At 38.1% G+C, this 17,303-nt stretch overlaps 3 protein-coding genes across 3 annotated transcripts in view; 2 read left to right on the top strand and 1 right to left on the bottom strand.

The window, feature by feature from the left end:
* The first annotated feature begins 282 nt into the window (after positions 1 to 282).
* LOC117336850 lies at positions 283 to 2,517 on the top strand. Its single transcript, XM_033897509.1, is given in 4 exon segments — positions 283 to 617; positions 1,163 to 1,338; positions 1,675 to 1,895; positions 1,897 to 2,517. Coding segments are annotated over 4 exon segments (972 nt in total). The 5' UTR covers positions 283 to 528; the 3' UTR covers positions 2,383 to 2,517.
* A 5,136-nt stretch (positions 2,518 to 7,653) lies between these two features.
* Positions 7,654 to 11,798, bottom strand: LOC117335639 (60S ribosomal protein L27a-like). The gene is made up of 5 exons (XM_033895776.1): positions 11,739 to 11,798; positions 11,184 to 11,247; positions 9,328 to 9,403; positions 8,348 to 8,519; positions 7,654 to 7,834 (listed from the first exon to the last, which is right to left on the bottom strand). Exons 1-5 carry the CDS (start codon positions 11,739 to 11,741, stop codon positions 7,706 to 7,708), a joined length of 444 nt encoding a protein of 147 aa, XP_033751667.1. The 5' UTR covers positions 11,742 to 11,798; the 3' UTR covers positions 7,654 to 7,705.
* A 1-nt stretch (position 11,799) lies between these two features.
* The window catches only part of LOC117336533 (suppression of tumorigenicity 5 protein-like), a 34,607-nt gene continuing 29,103 nt past the window's right edge, over positions 11,800 to 17,303 (top strand). The window contains exons 1-6 of the mRNA XM_033897145.1: positions 11,800 to 11,932; positions 12,925 to 14,610; positions 14,856 to 14,981; positions 15,807 to 15,906; positions 16,332 to 16,405; positions 17,077 to 17,220. Of these exons, the coding sequence (XP_033753036.1) occupies positions 13,048 to 14,610; positions 14,856 to 14,981; positions 15,807 to 15,906; positions 16,332 to 16,405; positions 17,077 to 17,220 (2,007 nt within the window). The 5' untranslated portion in view covers positions 11,800 to 11,932; positions 12,925 to 13,047. The remainder of the gene's footprint in view (positions 11,933 to 12,924; positions 14,611 to 14,855; positions 14,982 to 15,806; positions 15,907 to 16,331; positions 16,406 to 17,076; positions 17,221 to 17,303) is intronic.

Genomic DNA, 17,303 nt, shown 5'->3' with positions numbered 1-17,303 from the left:
ATCGGCCAGCATATAACCGAAATCATAAGTCTTCTTATTAACTTCTTCGGAAATAACAGGGTGTTTGATAGGATTGAAATTTTATCAAGATGTTAGATTGCAGTTGCTTACAAAAAAACAAAACGGAAAATAATAAAAATAAAAACGAAAAACGTTTCTAATGATTTATCCATGAGACCAGGAAGGAACAAGAAACACGAGGGAATGGGCTCACGTGAGTCTAAGAACGAAACCAAGATTAGTTTTACCCCAGCTGCCTCGTATTTCCGTATTGGTATACTAATGTCGTAATTTATTCGGGACACTAATGATGTTACCTCGCCCTTACTGATAAAGTCAAGCCGCTTATGGGCTGGTCATCTTGTTGTCCTGAGAACTGGGCACATGGTCCGGGGTCTACAGACAATGCGTATTAATTGAATGGCGTTCAGATCATTGTGGTATGGATTCCTCTTAACACGCGTACCCCACAACACCACGGACAACGCACGGACACAACACGACACCGGACGCTAACCCAGTCAAACTATGTTAAAGCGCCTACTCTCAAGCTGTGCTCGCACTCCTTTTAGAGCTGTTACCTGTCCGAAATGGATGTCCTCGCGATCGGACACAAGGTAATGTGACGTTAGTTTACAAACTTCAATATGTCACGGTCAGTACACCCCCAACCACAACAAAGTATCTGCTAGCACTGTTTTGTTAAGACGAACACCCTAGGCTAAAAATCAACATTAATCAAAGTTGACGAGTGGTAAATTTTAAAACGAAATAACGTTTTTTATGCAATTATTAGCGAAACTTTTGTAATATTAAAACTGGGTAACGTTTCAAGAATTTGACCTTGTTTATATCGGCATGTTAGACAATGTAGGAAAACAAATTACCATGGGAAGCCTAGTTGTTTGTACAGGATCGGTATTTCTCCTTAAATGTTAAATTCTCTCGTCATATTGTACATATCTTTATGGTCCGAGTTTGTTTTCCGGGCTTAGTTTGCCCTGGTCATCTGAAAGGTTTACTCCCACATCGCCATGTCGGATAAGTCAAGTTCTACCCTATAACGACGAATTTCGGGTTAGCATGGATATTCCCCAACCTTGATTACTTATCTATGCACACTAGAGCTGTTTTAGTCGTTATAAATGTTTTCGTCATACAGGGATGAAGGGAAGGTGAATTACGAGGTCCGGCCGATGAGGAGGAGTGACATCCAACCTCTGTACGAACTACTCAGGGATAATCAATGGAATATGGAGAGGAGCTACCTTGAGTGTGTGTTTAATACTGACCCTACAGGTCTCGTAGTGGTGGTCAAGGACGACAGTCAAATCATAGGTCAGCTTGGCAATTCACGTCAATTTTATTGTTTTTATAAGGTCGATTTTATTAATGCTTTACATAATGCAGACTCATAATTTATGTTGATGCTGCTGCTGATGGTGTCTCTTTGCTTATGCAGTAAGTTGAACAAATTTCAGAAAAAAAGTTATATATACATATATAATCATTGAAATTGAAAAAGTGCAATAAGCAATATATAGATACAGCCTTTCCTATCTAACTTGGCACTTCACAGCTGTATCAAAGTGAAGTTATAATACAGGTGCGTGTGACTAGACAGATCAAACCGTGTTTTCTATTATTGTAGATGGTACATTTTCCTACTTACAGGACACAACGGAATCCTTGTCCACAGTCCGGACTTCGCCTCTTCCGGATTGAACATCGTCAAGGAAGAGTACCGGTCACTTGGGGTCGGCCAGGTGATGTTTCGTAAAGTTATGGATATCATGGCCGACAAGAACGTCGGAGGGACGTCCCTATCCAACAGAATCTCTTTTTACGCACAATTTGGATGGACAATCAAGTCATATACCTTCCATTATAATCAAGGGACCCGTTAATCCGGATTTCGTTAGGAATTGCCCGGATCCGGACTGTGAAATCCAGCCAGCAGAACTCGTCAACTTCGATGACGTCATTGCTTATGACGCAGAGATTCACACAATACCCCGACCAGTGTACATCAGCAATTGGGCTCAGAATGAGGCTGCGAGGACGTATGTGGCATTTCGAGGAGGCCGGGTCTGTGGTTACGGAGTTCTGAAGTCTGGTGACACAGGACATAAACTATACCCACTGTATGCTGACGACACTAAGGTTGCTATGGCATTGTTCTGTCAGCTTGTGTCTCACATTCCGAGTGGAGGAGATCTCATCTTTACACAACCAATAGAAAATGAGGAAGCCAATCAATTTGTCGCCGGAAACAATATGACAACCTACTTGTCTATGACGCGATTATATAACAAGAGAAATGTGCCAGTTGATATCAAACGTGTTTACTCCGTATCCACAACAGAATATGGTATTGTGTAGGGTAATATGGGCTTATTAGCCTTGTACACAGCAGCAACATATCAACACATTGCAGTGGCGTAGGAAGTCGTCAAAAAGTGGGGGGGCAAAATTTTTTTTAACTTTACACACTAAACAAATCGTATGCCATCTCCGCAAAATTAGCCAATAATTATCATTTCAACATCCCATGATAGTTTTGATAATTTATGTAGTACAAAATAAGTTATTTACGCAAATCAGAATATATATATTAAATATAGCAAAACATGAATCACCAGGCCCGCCCAGGGCGGGGGGGGGTCCAGTAATTTAGTAATAATGCGAGCGCCGTAGGCGCGAGACGATTTTTTTTTTGTGGGGTCCGAGGGGCCGCCCAGCGGGTCCAGGGCAGCGCCCTGATATGGGGTCAAGGGGGTCTAAGCCCTCCGCGGAAAATGAATATAGTACATTTCCAATAATTCGGGATCAGGCGCGGATCCTGGAGTTTTCGAAAGGGGGGTCCAGTAATTAAGTGATCATGCGAGCGCCGTGGGCGCGAGCTGATTTTTTTTCCTTTTTGCGAGAGGTCTGGGGGCCGCCCAGCGGGTCCCAGGGTGGCGAAGCCCCCCTGTAGATCTGCAATCGAAAGGGGGGCCAGTAATTTAGTGATAAAGCGAGCGCCGTAGGCGCGAGCCGATTTTTTTTTTTGTATTTCCTCGTACCTGTCGGTAATAAGTATCACTCTATTCACGTTAAAACCGCGCATTCTTCTTCATGTTGTGTTTCTGTCTTTTTTCTCATTATGAACTCAATTAACTTCACAAATTATCATCAACTTATGGAATCTATGTGATGAAGTTGAGCAAAATTTCTTATAAAGATATAAATATTGACTTACCAGGCTGTTGCACAGGTCTGAGGATTGATATACTAGTATAAAAGTCGGAATGTTCCGGATGTACAAGATAAAGTTTTTATCGTTGCCTTCAAGAAAACATTATCGGCACGGAAATATACAGATATTTATCGAAATGAATGTATAAATTCGCGTTTTATCCCCTTTTTTTAGATTTTGGATGTCAAAAAGTGGGGGGGCAAAAAGATATGTTTGCCCCCCCACTGAAAAAAGTGGGGGGGCAATTGCCCCCCCTGCCCCCCCGCTTCTTACGCCACTGCATTGGGATGATCTCCATTATTTCTTATTATAATAAAATATGTGTCTTCTGTAAATAGTGTGTATGCGTACTTACTTTATTGTTCAGTTCTATGTACACAGGATGTATATGTATATAATAGGATGCTACATGTTTTACGTACTTTTGAATGAAAGATCATAAAGGCTGTCAGTATAAATAATCTTGTGTTCTAGTCCATCACTTCGGTGGCTGTTTGGCTATGTAATATTGGGGAAAACAAGACAGAGTCTATTCAAGTGGGGGGCTCGGCAGGCTGGTACTTTGCATTAACACTTCTGTTGCTTTGTCACATAACATAGATCCAAGTGAGGTGGTGCTAACTACGTAGCACTTCTTGTTGTTGACAACAAAGTTTAAGTCCCCATAGTTACTGCTACAACACGACCTTTGATTTGGGGACCGCATTATGCCATGGAAGAGAATGAACATGGATACCGTTATAAGACTCCAAACTCTTTGGCGCCATACAGGTTTTTTCAAAAGCACTTGAATCAAGCATATTGGTGTGGAAAATCAACTTTTTACGTGGTCTTTGTAGCGTCAAGAAACATTAGTTGTGAGAGAGCGACCATTTTTTCCCTTAAAAATAATGGAATTTTCATCATTGCTTCAAAACAGAAACCCTTGTACCAACACAACCAAAATATCCGTAGAGGGATGGTACTATTGACGCAAGAACAAATATTCATACCCTGCCTACACTAGTACTGCTCTGGCAGGACGACCATCATCTGTAATAAATTGTCCGTACCTCATCCAGAGCTACATCATATCATGTATTACTTGCCTCCACTAGAACCTAGTTTTCCGTCTTTTTTGTCCATAGTACATGTATATACGAATAGTTTGATACATACAAGACCTACACAATGGATTGCGAGGTGGTAATTTGTGCCAAGTCCCTGTGGAATGAAATTTTTGATAAATTATCCCTGGTCGACCTGTTGGGTGGTATTTTACCTCGTTATGTACTCCTTTCCCAGGATATATCTTGTCCTCTATAGATTTCAAGAGAAAATTGTACGCGAAAGATCCCCCTCCCCCCATTTTACGTTAGTTTATTTTTTTTCTTTGTGGACAACGGGTAACAACACCCTAGGACTCTTCAGAAGTTTCAACATTTTAACATTTTTGACCTTGAATAAAAAGTGAAAAGGTCAATCAAATAAGAAACTTCGCAGCCCTTCATCCCAGCAAATCACTGACAACTGTCATCAGTCTTGAACTTTTGGGTTTTCAGAGAACATATTTGATCCCTTTGACCCCTTTGACCTTCTAAAAAGTTCAATCAATTGTACAAGCAAGGTTGCTCTTCATTCCAGCATGCTACTGGCCTAACATAGCGAGCCCAGGGCTTTTGGTTATTGAAAATCCCTTTAGTGGTTTTAAAATTTCCTGGTGACATTAATAGTAAGTCAAAGTCAGTCATTTGAACAAGCTTGAGTCCTCCCTCCCAGCATGCATCTTGCCTAATGTCATGACTATCGGCCTCTTGGTTACCAATTAGTTGTATAAAGATTTTAACATTATCTGACCAGTGTCTTTGAAAGTAGGTCAAGGTCAGTCATTTGAACAACTTGGTAGTCCTTAATTCCAGAAGGCTTCTGGCCAAGTATCATGACTTCGGCCCTCTTGGTTATTGAGAAGTCGTTTCAATACATATTTGACCCGTGACCATGAAAATGGTTGAAAGTGAATCATTTCACAAACAAGGTATAGTAGCCCTTAGAGGCAACACGGCGCTTGTCAAAAGTATCTTGCCATGTAAAACCTCTAACATTGTTGGGAGTACCCTTCACCAAGCATGCAACATGCCTTATATCATCATCCTAGGCCATTATGTTTCCTGAAAAGTTCTTTAAAAGTAAAAAGTTGACTACAGATTCTGCACCATGGCATAAACTCACTTGGTTCTTTGGGCTAGGTGAACTAAAAACAAGAGGCCCATGGGGCCTGCATCGCTCACCTGGTTGGATTAGGCCAAATGTCAAAATAATGTTCATATTCAATTTGTTTTATTTGTAAATCTCTAACAATGCCATATATGGTTATAGTGTGGTAATCCGAACTGCTTTAAAGATTAATGAAGTCCAGACTCTCTAAGGTCTGAAAGACCTCAAGAATTGCTTTTAGAACATGCATTCATCACTTTATGACTAGTAGAGATTCAAAGGAATTTCCTCTATTTCACCTATTGGGCCCCGCCCCTTTGGCCCCTCGGGGGTCAGAGTCACCATTTATGCAAAATCTATTCCCCTTCCCCCAAGGATGTTTCTGACCAAATTGGGTTCAAATCCATTCATAACTTGATGACAAGTAGCGATTTAAAGGAATTACCTCTATTTCCCCTATTGGGCCCCACCCTTTTGGCCCCTCAGGGGTCAGAGTCACCATTTATGCAAAATCTCTTCCCCTTCCCCCAAGGATGTTTTTGACCAAATTGGTTTCAAATCCATTCATAGCTTTAATGACTAGTAGCGATTTAAAGGAATTACCTCTATTTCCCCTATTGTGCCCGCCCCTTTGGCCCCTTTGGAGTCAGAGTCACCATGCATGCAAAATCTGTTCCCCTTCTGCCAAGGATGTTTCTGACCTAATTGGGTTGAAATCCATTCATAACTCTATGACTAGTAGCGATTTAAAGGAATTACCTCTATTTCCCCTATTGGGCCCCGCCCTTTTGACCCCCTTGAGGTCAGAACCACCATTTATGCAAAATCTGTTCCCCTTCACCCAAGGAAGTTTCTGACCAAATTTGGTTCAAATCCATTCATAACTTTATGACTAGTAGCGATTAAAAGGTATTACCTCTATTTCCCCTATTGGGCCCCGCCCCTTTGGCCCCTCGGGTGTCAGTCACCATTTATGCAAAATCTGTTCCCCTTCTGCCAAGGATGTTTCTGACCTAATTGGGTTGAAATCCATTCATAACTTGATGACAAGTAGCGATTTAAAGGAATTACCTCTATTTCCCCTATTGGGCCCCGCCCTTTTGGCCCTCGGGGGTCAGAGTCACCATTTAAGCAAAATCTATTCCCCTTCTGCCAAGGATGTTTCTGACCTAATTGGGTTGAAATCCATTCATAACTTGATGACTAGTAGCGATTTAAAGGAATTACCTCTATTTCCCCTATTGGGCCCTGCCCTTTGGACCCCTTTGGGGTCAGAACCACCATTTATGCAAAATCTGTTCCCCTTCCCCCAAGGATGTTTCTGACCAAATTTGGTTCAAATCCATTCATAACTTGATGACAAGTAGCGATTTAAAGGAATTACCTCTATTTCCCCTATTGAGCCCCGCCCCTTTGGCCCCTCAGGGGTCAGATTCACCATTTATGCAAAATCTGTTCCCCTTCCCCCAAGAATGTTCCTGACCAAATTGGGTTCAAATCCATTCATAACTTTATGACAAGTAGCGATTTAAAGGAATTACCTCTATTTCCCCTATTGGGCCCCGCCCTTTTGGCCCCTCGGGGGTCAGAGTCACCATTTATGCAAAATCTGTTCCCCTTCTGCCAAGGATGTTTCTGACCTAATTGGGTTGAAATCCATTCATAACTTGATGACAAGTAGCGATTTAAAGGAATTACCTCTATTTCCCCTATTGGGCCCCGCCCTTTTGACCCCTTTGGGGTCAGAACCACCATTTATGCAAAATCTGTTCCCCTTCCCCCAAGGATGTTCCTGACCAAATTTGGTTCAAATCCATTCATAACTTCGTGACAAGTAGCGATTTAAAGGAATTACCTCTTTTTCCCCTATTGGGCCCTGCCCTTTTGGCCCCTCGGGGGTCAGAGTCACCATTTATGCAAAATCTGTTCCCCTTCTGCCAAGGATGTTTCTGACCAAATTTGGTAAAAATCCAATAAGAACTTTTTGACTAGTAGCGATTTGAAGCAAATGTTGACGGACGGACGACCGGACGACGGACGCCGCGCCATGACATAAGCTCACCGGACCTTCGGTCCAGGTGAGCTAAAAACCTTAAAAGTTACTATTACATCTGTCCAGAATTCATTGAACACTTACTCTGTTCAACTTGCATTCTGCCAACATCAATGAATGCGCTATAATTATAAGCTGGCCAAAGTTCACTGAAAAGATCAACAACAGCTTTGTGTTTGATGCCTGTTTTTAATGTCATAAATAAAATGTGAAGTCCATATTTATGCCACTAGAACACAGGCGCCACCAGCTGCCTTGATTTTAAGTTCTGCTGATCTGCTGAAGAAGCGGGCCTTCACAATCACAGGCTGCTTGGGCAAATGTCCCTTTCCTAGGACCTTGTAATATCCCTGGAAATTAAAAAAGTAATTTTTCAAACATGTAATTATACAATGGAACAAAGTAAATCATAAATCTTTCATTTCGAGAAACACTAAATTATGATCAATGATCTAATTTCTATAAATATTATAGTGTTAGCTCACTGCAGTGTAAACTGCTGAAGGTGAACACAGAATTAACATGCCGAGTAACTGATCTTAACAAAGCTAAAATTCCCATTGCAACAGTCAACATTCTTGTGCACAAATAGATACTGAAGAATTTTTCTTTCAAACTTTATCTCAAATTCTGATAAGTCAAAACTCTGTTTAACTCAGGGTAAAAATTCAGTTCTTTCAGTTGTAAAAGTTACAATTCTTTATACAGTTGGTTGCCATGGACACTTGGGACATCTCTAATTTTTTCATGAACCCACTGACCTCAAGATAACGAAGTTCAACTGTACTTAGCTATTTTTACACAACCACAAGGCAATGTATAAACAGCCATTTAACATCCATTGTATAAACATTAACACTTACTGCGCGTACAACGTCGATAACAGGAGCCTTTTCCTTGTTGGATGCATACTTTTCCCTGGTCTGTTCCGACACAAGGGACCACAGTTTGTCCAAATTCACTGAAGGACAGAAGAACTTATTCTGGGTCTTGTGGTAATATCTCATACCAACTTTACCGAAGTAACCTGGATGGCTGAAAAATAAAACAGGATGTACAATGTCTGTTGTCAGGCATGAACGGTGTCGGGCGTGACATAACACCTACCTTACATATATGGAGAGATGAGATATTTACCTCAAAGTCAAACACACATTTTTTCCCAAATTGGTGTTGTATTCTGTCCGTATAGACCCTCGCTTAACCCTGGTCAAAATGTAACACTTGACTCGACACCATATTGCTAATTACGTATGTCACAGGTGGTCTAATCACCCTAATCAGTGTGCCATGGAGCAAAAAGGAAACAAAATACATTTATTTCTATATAGTTTACCGCTTATCATTTGTAAAAAATGTATTTTTGTATCAAATAAAACAGGTTTTGGGAAACAATGAGCTTAGTTTTCTGTATTTAAACTATGTAAGAAGAAAAACAACAAATTATCAATTTGGTCTTTTCAGTTCATTGCGTTCTGATGATTAGTTGCACTGTCACTTACAAAATGGGGGTCAACAGTGTGAAATTTTGACCAGCCTAAAGCTAGGGTCTATACAGTCCAGTACAACACCTTTTGGGAATAAATGGGTGTTTTGAATTGGGGTAAATAAACATCTCAATTATCTATAGTGCGCTCTGGCCCTACACCAGACATGGTGTCAGGGCCAGAGGAAACTTGCGCTATAGCCATTGAAGGGTCTGTCAAAGTTCTAAGAGGATTTATGTTTTTAGCAACAGCAAAGACTTTTTCTACATTTTGACACACAGACTGTTACATTGTGAAATATTTTTGATAATGATATGTACCAAGAATCATAATAAAATATTTGGACACCAACTTACTATTTGTCAAAATTGATCCTGTGATGATGTTGACCACCAGCATTACCACGACCACCAGGATGCTTCCTGTGTTTGCCTGCAAATGATGATTTATTATTAGTTTCTACAAAGTAACTACAAAAGTTCCATACTTTTTCAGTATTATATTAACAAAAACAAGGACATAATAATTCAGATCCAACTCGCAGGAATATCTTGGCAAGATTATCGACAGGATGTTAAGAAATTAGAGGCAATATCAATACAAGAGTAATTTACACCTTAAATTAGGGAAAAAAAAAATGGAGAGCATTACTCGTAAGACTTTGATGCGAGATGTACAAGCTCGGAGCTCCTGTACATAGTAACATGTTCATGTACTTCTTATAAATTAAATGACACTTTTTTACCGATTGACACTGCCCATCACAACTCGATGTACACTTCAATGCTTGTTCCAAGCACTGTTTGTTGTTAAAGTCTGGCTGCAAGTGCTACTAATTATAATGGTAAGCACTTTTTGACTATGATCACTAATGACACGAGGTACACTGTGTGAATGGCAAAAAGCTTAAGATGGCCAAGAATAAGCTGACAGTATCTTTTAAAACTAAATCATCTGTCAATGAAAGCCAGATTATATAATTATCCCAAATTATTATGATTTGTAACGGTAAACACTTGGAACTTGTCAAAATTAATTCATCAATGGCAAAGTGTGGAGGCATTCATTTCCGTATCTCGAATTTCAGAAAGAATGTGATAAACAGATTATTTCAAGTATGTTTACAATGATCTGAAAAGTATCTGAATAACTCCCTGTCCTTCGTCAGAGGGAGTACATCACTCTTAGAACGAATATTCATACCCTGCCTACACTGCTCTCCGGCAGGGTATGAAGTCCCTCCCATTTCCGATAGTGTAGCAAGCCCCGATGTGATTCACATCGGGCAGTATTAGCAGTGGTAAAATTTTTCTCGGATAAAAATACACATGTAAATTGATGATTCTGGTATCTATTATGAATATTCAAGCAACAAACCTGCACATTACTTCAAATGTTTGACAATAAATAGTAAAATCCAAAACGAGCAAGACACACAAGTGTAAAGGTCAATTTCCTTATAAGGAAATCAAAATAAATTGATGCTAATGAGGTTTCCCGCGAGATTTCAACAGAAAAACAGATTCGGAGTAATATATCTCGGTAAGGAAGGTCAATTCATTCTGAAATTATTTAATTACGCAAAGTAAGATTCGCTTTCTTCACAAGAGTTACAAAAGAGTGGTTAAATATCTCTGATTATGTATTTATTTATCGTAGTAGCTTCATCCATATATAGATCACGGGTTCCATATTTGGGTTAGAATCCTCGCGAGAGTTCTTCGAGAAGTATCATGGCGGATCACGGAGACAACTCCGAGCAGTATGATATCAGAATATGCGAATTAAAGATGTCTAGATTAGACGGTAGGCTAATACATTGCAAAATTGTATTAGAAATGTTTAATTATACGAACTATTACTCCAAAGTTAAACGATATCCGCTATTTGTAGCATTTTCGAGGTTCACTGCTTTTGCTACATTATGAGCAATGGGAGGGAATCGTAGCTCTGACGACGACCATCTGTCAGAAGTTGTCCGTCCGTCGTCCAGAGCTACGTTATCGCAGCTACATCACTCTCTGATCTAAAAAGTTATCTGGAGCACTGAAGTCTAATCAACGCATGACTTATATTAAATAAGTGAACAGTGGAAGAATCTAGAGTATCTGAAGTAAATCATCAATCCACATCAAGTAACTGGTAATCTCTCCGTTAGTGTGTGTATACAATGAAGCTTCAACCGTACTTAAATCCTAACAACTTCACTCACCAATACGACCATGTCCATGGCTGACATGGCCTCTCAGCTTCCTGGTCTTCTTCAACTTTGTTGTCTGCAATCATAACACAAAATGAGTTTGAACAAAAAGAAATTATTCAAGAGAACTCCTAATTATTTTCTGGAACTTAATTCAGATTACCCATTACTAACTTACTGTAAACCCAGATGATGCCTACAACATAATACACATCAAAATCGGAATTTCAGACCAATTCCTGTCTTTATGCACATTATCAGCATTTTAGCAACTGATATCAAATTGAAAAAGAATAACCGATACGTGAATGGTGTTAATTTAAACGACAAACGATAGATCGACCTGAATTATGACTACTGTTCATGTGTTTATAAAGTTATAATAAACCTGCAACGCCGACATTTATCACCATAAATTTCAAGTTTTTGGAATAAGGCTTAAGACGAAAGGCAAATTATTGGAAAACACTTCGATTTAAGAGTACGTTGGCTTTATTTGACTGAAACACAATTTGTTTTAAAGACGATGACGACGGATTTCTGAAAGATGTTGTGATTGTAACCCACCATGTTGAAATTTGGATAGAAAAGACCGGAACCGGAAGTCACTGACCGGATCTTACAGAAAAAAACATGGCGGACGTAGAGAAGGAAGCAGTTTATTTTCAGTTTGAGAAAAACTGCCGCACGCACATTTAGCACCACAAAGTAATTAAGGTGTATTTCGCACATACAGTTTCTTTCAAAAATGGAACGAGCAAGTACGTTGTGATCTTAAATGCTTACTTATTTTATTCTGTGTCAGTGAATGGAAGAGAAGACCGAACTGCCCATGTTTACATAAAATTACCACAGATTGTGACTCAATGAATCATAAATTAGCTGAATTAATCAACGTCCATTTATTTTTGATAGCTATATTCATGTCATATAAAAGTCGTATACTTATTATCGGCAACACACACATTGCGATGAGTCTTGTCTAATAATCACCAGTGATTTATCAGTTTTGAACAGTTGAAAGTGGTTTATCCATCAGTTCATCCTTGGACTGATGAGAATCGTAACGTCTTTTCATGACGTTGGTTCGTCTTTTATCAATTGATGTTTGGAAAAAATATGATTACATTCTAATGCATTACTTAAATTATAGATTCATTGACTAACTGATTTAAACATGTTCTTTAGATCCAATATGTTATATAAATTTGTAAAGTAAAATAAACAACAATATTTGTTTCATGTAGTTTATGACACTTATTGTAACTATACATAAAATGATGCGCTGGGGTTTTTGCTATGTTATTAAGTAAGAGGTTGTTATAACTTTTTGATAATGCTGTCTTATAATCTGACCCAGATCTGTATTTATTGTCCCCTTGTTCTATATTTACATTGCATTGCCAGTTTATAGTTTGATACACCAATTGTAGCACCCTTTCATTTTATGTATGAGAATACATGTCACCTCTTAATCCTTCATAGCTATTATATCTGTTAAAAATTCTTATAATTAGCTATATGATCAGGCTACTGGTAAAGTATTTGACATAGATAGAATGATGAGACCTGTCGCAATCAATATATTTTTAGAAAATGTGCATGCTGTTATTAATGCCTAGACATATTTTTTAGCTAAAATGTAATTTCCACAAATTATAGATGCATAATAAGTTATGAGAATATATACTTTAGTATTTCTGACCTTACATATACAGTTAAGTGATCAATAACAGTATTCATCTCTTTTCAGATTTTTAGCTTGAGACCCAGCCTAACGTCAGAAATATGATTGACCTAAAATGGATATATTATCAAAGAAAATTCTAAATAAAAGTGCTGTATAAGAGTCAGTTTTCACATAAACAGGAAAAACATGGCTGAAAATTCAGACATGACAAATAGTAGTGTTAGACAATTAGCTCCTGGTCAATTAAAAAATATTCGTGAGATGTTTGAATCCAAGTCAGACAGTCCAGAGCAAATTGGAATTTCTGAAAAAGGTATAAACCACAGTAGACCACAATTGACACGACCCCGACCACTGTCAACGGTGTCGATCAAGTCAGATACCAGGAAATCAAAGGAGCAGGAGAACAATCGGACTCGTCCTCCAAGACCAGCTACAACACTGTTCAAACAGTCCCCATTATCAATGCCCTCTACTGCTGCCAGAAAAGTAAAGGAAGGAGAACCTGCCCCTCGAAATTTAAAACCAGTCCGTAAAAAATCCAGAGCAAAAAGTGATGTCTTTGAGTCTTCAGAAGCTGTTGTGAAAGCTGTGAATATGATGAACAATCAAGGCAAGGTTACACCTGTGCCAAGGGAACGTAGTCCGAGAGCAAGTTCTCACACCAGGAATGCTTCCTTGGGTACTATAGAGTTGAAACTCAAATCTACAACAGATGAAAGTGTTTCAGATATTGTGTCAAAAAGGACAAAAATGTTTGAATCTGCTGATCTATCCAAACAAACAGAACAGAAACAATCCAATATTGTTTTGAGGCCAACACCTCCAATTAGGCCGCGGTCCAGGCCCACGAGTGGGTCTAGTGATGGTGATCCTGAACTCCCTAAAACTGTTAACAGCCCTAGTGTGACCTACTGTAGTCCCTGGGATATTGGCAAAAGTGTTCTGACTAGTCCACCCCCTCCCCCAAAGAAACCCCCACGCACAGGTGCTCATGATGACTATCTCAGGGTAAAAGTTAATCCTGAAAGTGAAAAATTAAAGGAGGATGAGATTGTAATCAGACCTAATATTTTGTATGAAAGTATTGAAGACATTCAGAATGAAAAGAAAAAGTCTGAAGAAAAGGAGAAAAATATACCTAAAGAGAAACCTGGACCTGTGTACAGAAAGATAGTAAGAATCAAAACGGACCAGGATGATGAGACTAGCTCAAGAAAAGAGGAAGATGTTGTTGAAGATCATGAGAACAGACCAAAGAAACCCACACGTCCTCCACCTCCAAGAACAAGACCGATGTCTATTGCTTCAGACAATTTTACTGATTTCTCTTTTGAAAAACAAGCTAAAGATCCTAAACAGAAACCAATTATTCCAAAGAAACCTACTTCACCTAATGGAGATCCAAGTGTTAGTAGTCCATTTTATGAGGATATGAAAATAAAACATGTGGATTTAGATGACATTAAGCACTGGGATTTACCTGGCACACCTGTGAGGAGGAATCAGATGAGGAGAAGTGTAAGTGCCGAGTGTGTAGCAGACAAGAAAGATGATATGCTTGGTGAAGCGGTGTATGTGGACCCTGTACAGTTCCGGGATGACATTTATGTAGATTCTGGGGGTTATGCAGTGCCCTACAAACATAGAAATCTGCAGCAGGCAAAGTCCCTAGAACCAGGGCAGCAGTTCTGTAAGTATCAATATTTACCAACCCCTCTCAATTTTAGAAGAAGATGCCTGAATTCTGTATTGCTCTCTATTGTGTCTGTCCATACATTAATTCATCTCTAGGGTTTTTCTGATTTCTTGAAGGACATCCTTAGTGATAGAGGGCAGTGATACTTATTCGGTAAAATTTAAAAAAATATTCATTTATTGGTAAAATGTCATGATTATATGTGGTAGAATGAAACTGAGTCTTGAAATTAAATATTCTCACCCATTATGGATCTTGTTAGTACTGTTATTATTGTTTTGTTTCATGTTGATAGAAATGCAGGCCAATCAGTGAAGCAGTGAAGTCAAAGTTTGGAAATCTGAAAAAGCTCCTAAAAACAGAGTCACCGAGCAAAAGCAAACAAGAAGATGTCAAAAGTTCAAAGAAAAAGCTGGAGAGTGTAAGAGACAATTCACCCACAATGTTTTGAAAGTTTATATTTCACAGCAAATGTTCACTATCTGACATTGTCAGTGGAGTGTAACGTTACGTACATGAAATCTAACATTTTTTAAGGATACAATTTATGCTGCCCATGAAATGTACATGATTTCTAAACATGAGAAACTTAATCTATTACAAATTAAGCATGATTTTGTAACGCAAATACAAACTGACTGGGATAAAGAAACTGATGTGCTGTCTGTTTTGTGAAGGGAACCATATTGTCCACTTATACTAAGTCGTAACTCATCAGAGGTAAAAGTGAGCCGAGTCTACTGCCCTTTATATATAGAGTTACGTTTCATATTTCATAACGCTTTTCCTACATTAATTGTAATTAATATCCTGTTCCAACTTAGGCCAAATAGACCTAGAGTACCTTATGTAGTCCACTTCCTGTTTGAAATGTTTGACAAGACAGAATGGTTTATAGAGAATGAAAAGAATCAGTTTTATATATTTATTTATTTGTGTTCCTAAGTAAAGTCAAGTTCTTAATGTTTTATGGCCAACCAAAGGTTTAACTTCTGTCACATTTAAATTTGGTTGACATGATAATTGTGGTACAGGGGACATAACTCCTACATAGAACATCCGGAAATGAAGATGGTTTTAGAGAGATATAATTACACTAATGTTGTATATAAATGTAGATATTATATATTATTTATCTTTTAACTGTCAATATTTCATATCAGCACAATGAATTCAAATTTCCTAGTTTCATTTAAAAAAAAACCTTTTGCTTCTCTAATCTGTTGGTATTTTTTCTGGGTTCTAGGTACGGTTGAAGATCAGTCTAGCCTTTTCTGTGGTCCGCGCTATGCAGCAAAAGACAGAGGAAGGCAGTTTGGATGAGGAAACACCAGAGCAACCATCAGGTGATCTGGTCATGTTTAATATTGTCATGTCCTAATCAGTGTCTTTGATTACTAGCTAGTACTATCGATCAGAGCACTCGAAAATGTTGTCTAATACACTCCCCTAAACATTTTTGTTTATCAAATTAGGAATTATCTCAAAGAAATAAGATAATAAAAAGATAGTCTTGTTTTATTTTTTCAGGGTTCTATGAGGTTTGCCAATTCAATGTCAATAAATGTCCAAGGTCATTATTATGACAAACTTATTGGTAAGGTGGTACGAAATGGTCCCCTCCAAACCAAAAAAAACAAAAAAACAAACAAAACAAAACAAAGAAAGAAAGGAGGAAAAAAAAAGAAGTACTGGATAATGACTTATATTGGTACCATGGTGTTTAAACATTTATGAAGTACCCAAATGTAAACTATTTAATTTGCTTCAGAGAATGACAGTTTGGTTGATGTGTCTGAGATCGTCAAGAGGAAAGAACACTGTAACCTTGTGAGGAAGAGGACGGTAAATATACCTGTTTTAAAGGAACAATCTATGCTATTATTATAAAATTGCATCAGTAAATACTGTATGTGATTATGGTTGAAAATGACATTCAAAAGCTATAAAGGGAGTAAATCTTGTTCATCCTATCACAAGTTAATGAAAAGTCTGTAACAACAATCTTTAAACATTATAATACCAAAACTGAAAATACATTACTCAAATTTTATGTACTGTGTGTAAATCACTCAATACATATAAAATTAAATTGCTCAATTCATTTATAAATTAGGATTTTAAACTGTGAAAAGAACAACAGATAATTGTTCCATGATTCTTCTGAAATAAATATATGCGATAAAGTTTAATTCATGAATTATCCTCACAAATAAATGTGCCATGATTTATATGTTACATAGTTCTGGTAATAGAATTTGTGAGTTTTCAGTGACAGTATGAAGTGAGGAATTCTGGTTGTAATTTTTATAGCAACTGGTTATTAAATATTTCACTTTGTAATATCTGGTATATATTCATACAAAGCAAGCAAAGATAATTAATTCAAAATCCACTGTACTACAAAAAATATATCTTTATAGAGGATAAAAAATCATTTGAAATTTGAGCATGATCATATATCTATTTATGATCACTGATGTTAAATTGTGAGCAGTGGAGTGTGTGTATTACAGATGAAGAGTGTGCGGGGCTCTCGGAGGTACCAGGATTCGACCAAGTACTCCCAGATGTTTGACTATGGACTAATTGTTGGTCTTGAGGAGAAAGAGGAGCAAGTTGGCTATAAACCAAAAATTCTCTACAAATTTCCTGATATGGTAAGACATCCTCTAATTCTTCATTTTGTTATTTATTTACCTCATGTCTAAGTGCCAACTTCTGTACGTAGGTAGTTTTTTCT

The sequence above is a fragment of the Pecten maximus genome, chromosome 10 (assembly GCF_902652985.1).
Source record: "Pecten maximus chromosome 10, xPecMax1.1, whole genome shotgun sequence".
Taxonomy (NCBI): Eukaryota; Metazoa; Mollusca; class Bivalvia; order Pectinida; family Pectinidae; genus Pecten; species Pecten maximus.
This window is presented reverse-complemented; position numbering and strand designations above follow the sequence as displayed.

Excerpts from the sequence above, each read along its gene's own strand:
- LOC117335639 (XM_033895776.1), bottom strand. Across the intron at positions 8,520-9,327 it reads AGGATCAATTTTGACAAATA|CCATCCAGGTTACTTCGGTA; the intron begins GTAAGTTGGTGT and ends TTTATTTTTCAG. Across the intron at positions 7,835-8,347 it reads TTATCGACGTTGTACGCGCA|GGATATTACAAGGTCCTAGG; the intron begins GTAAGTGTTAAT and ends TTTAATTTCCAG.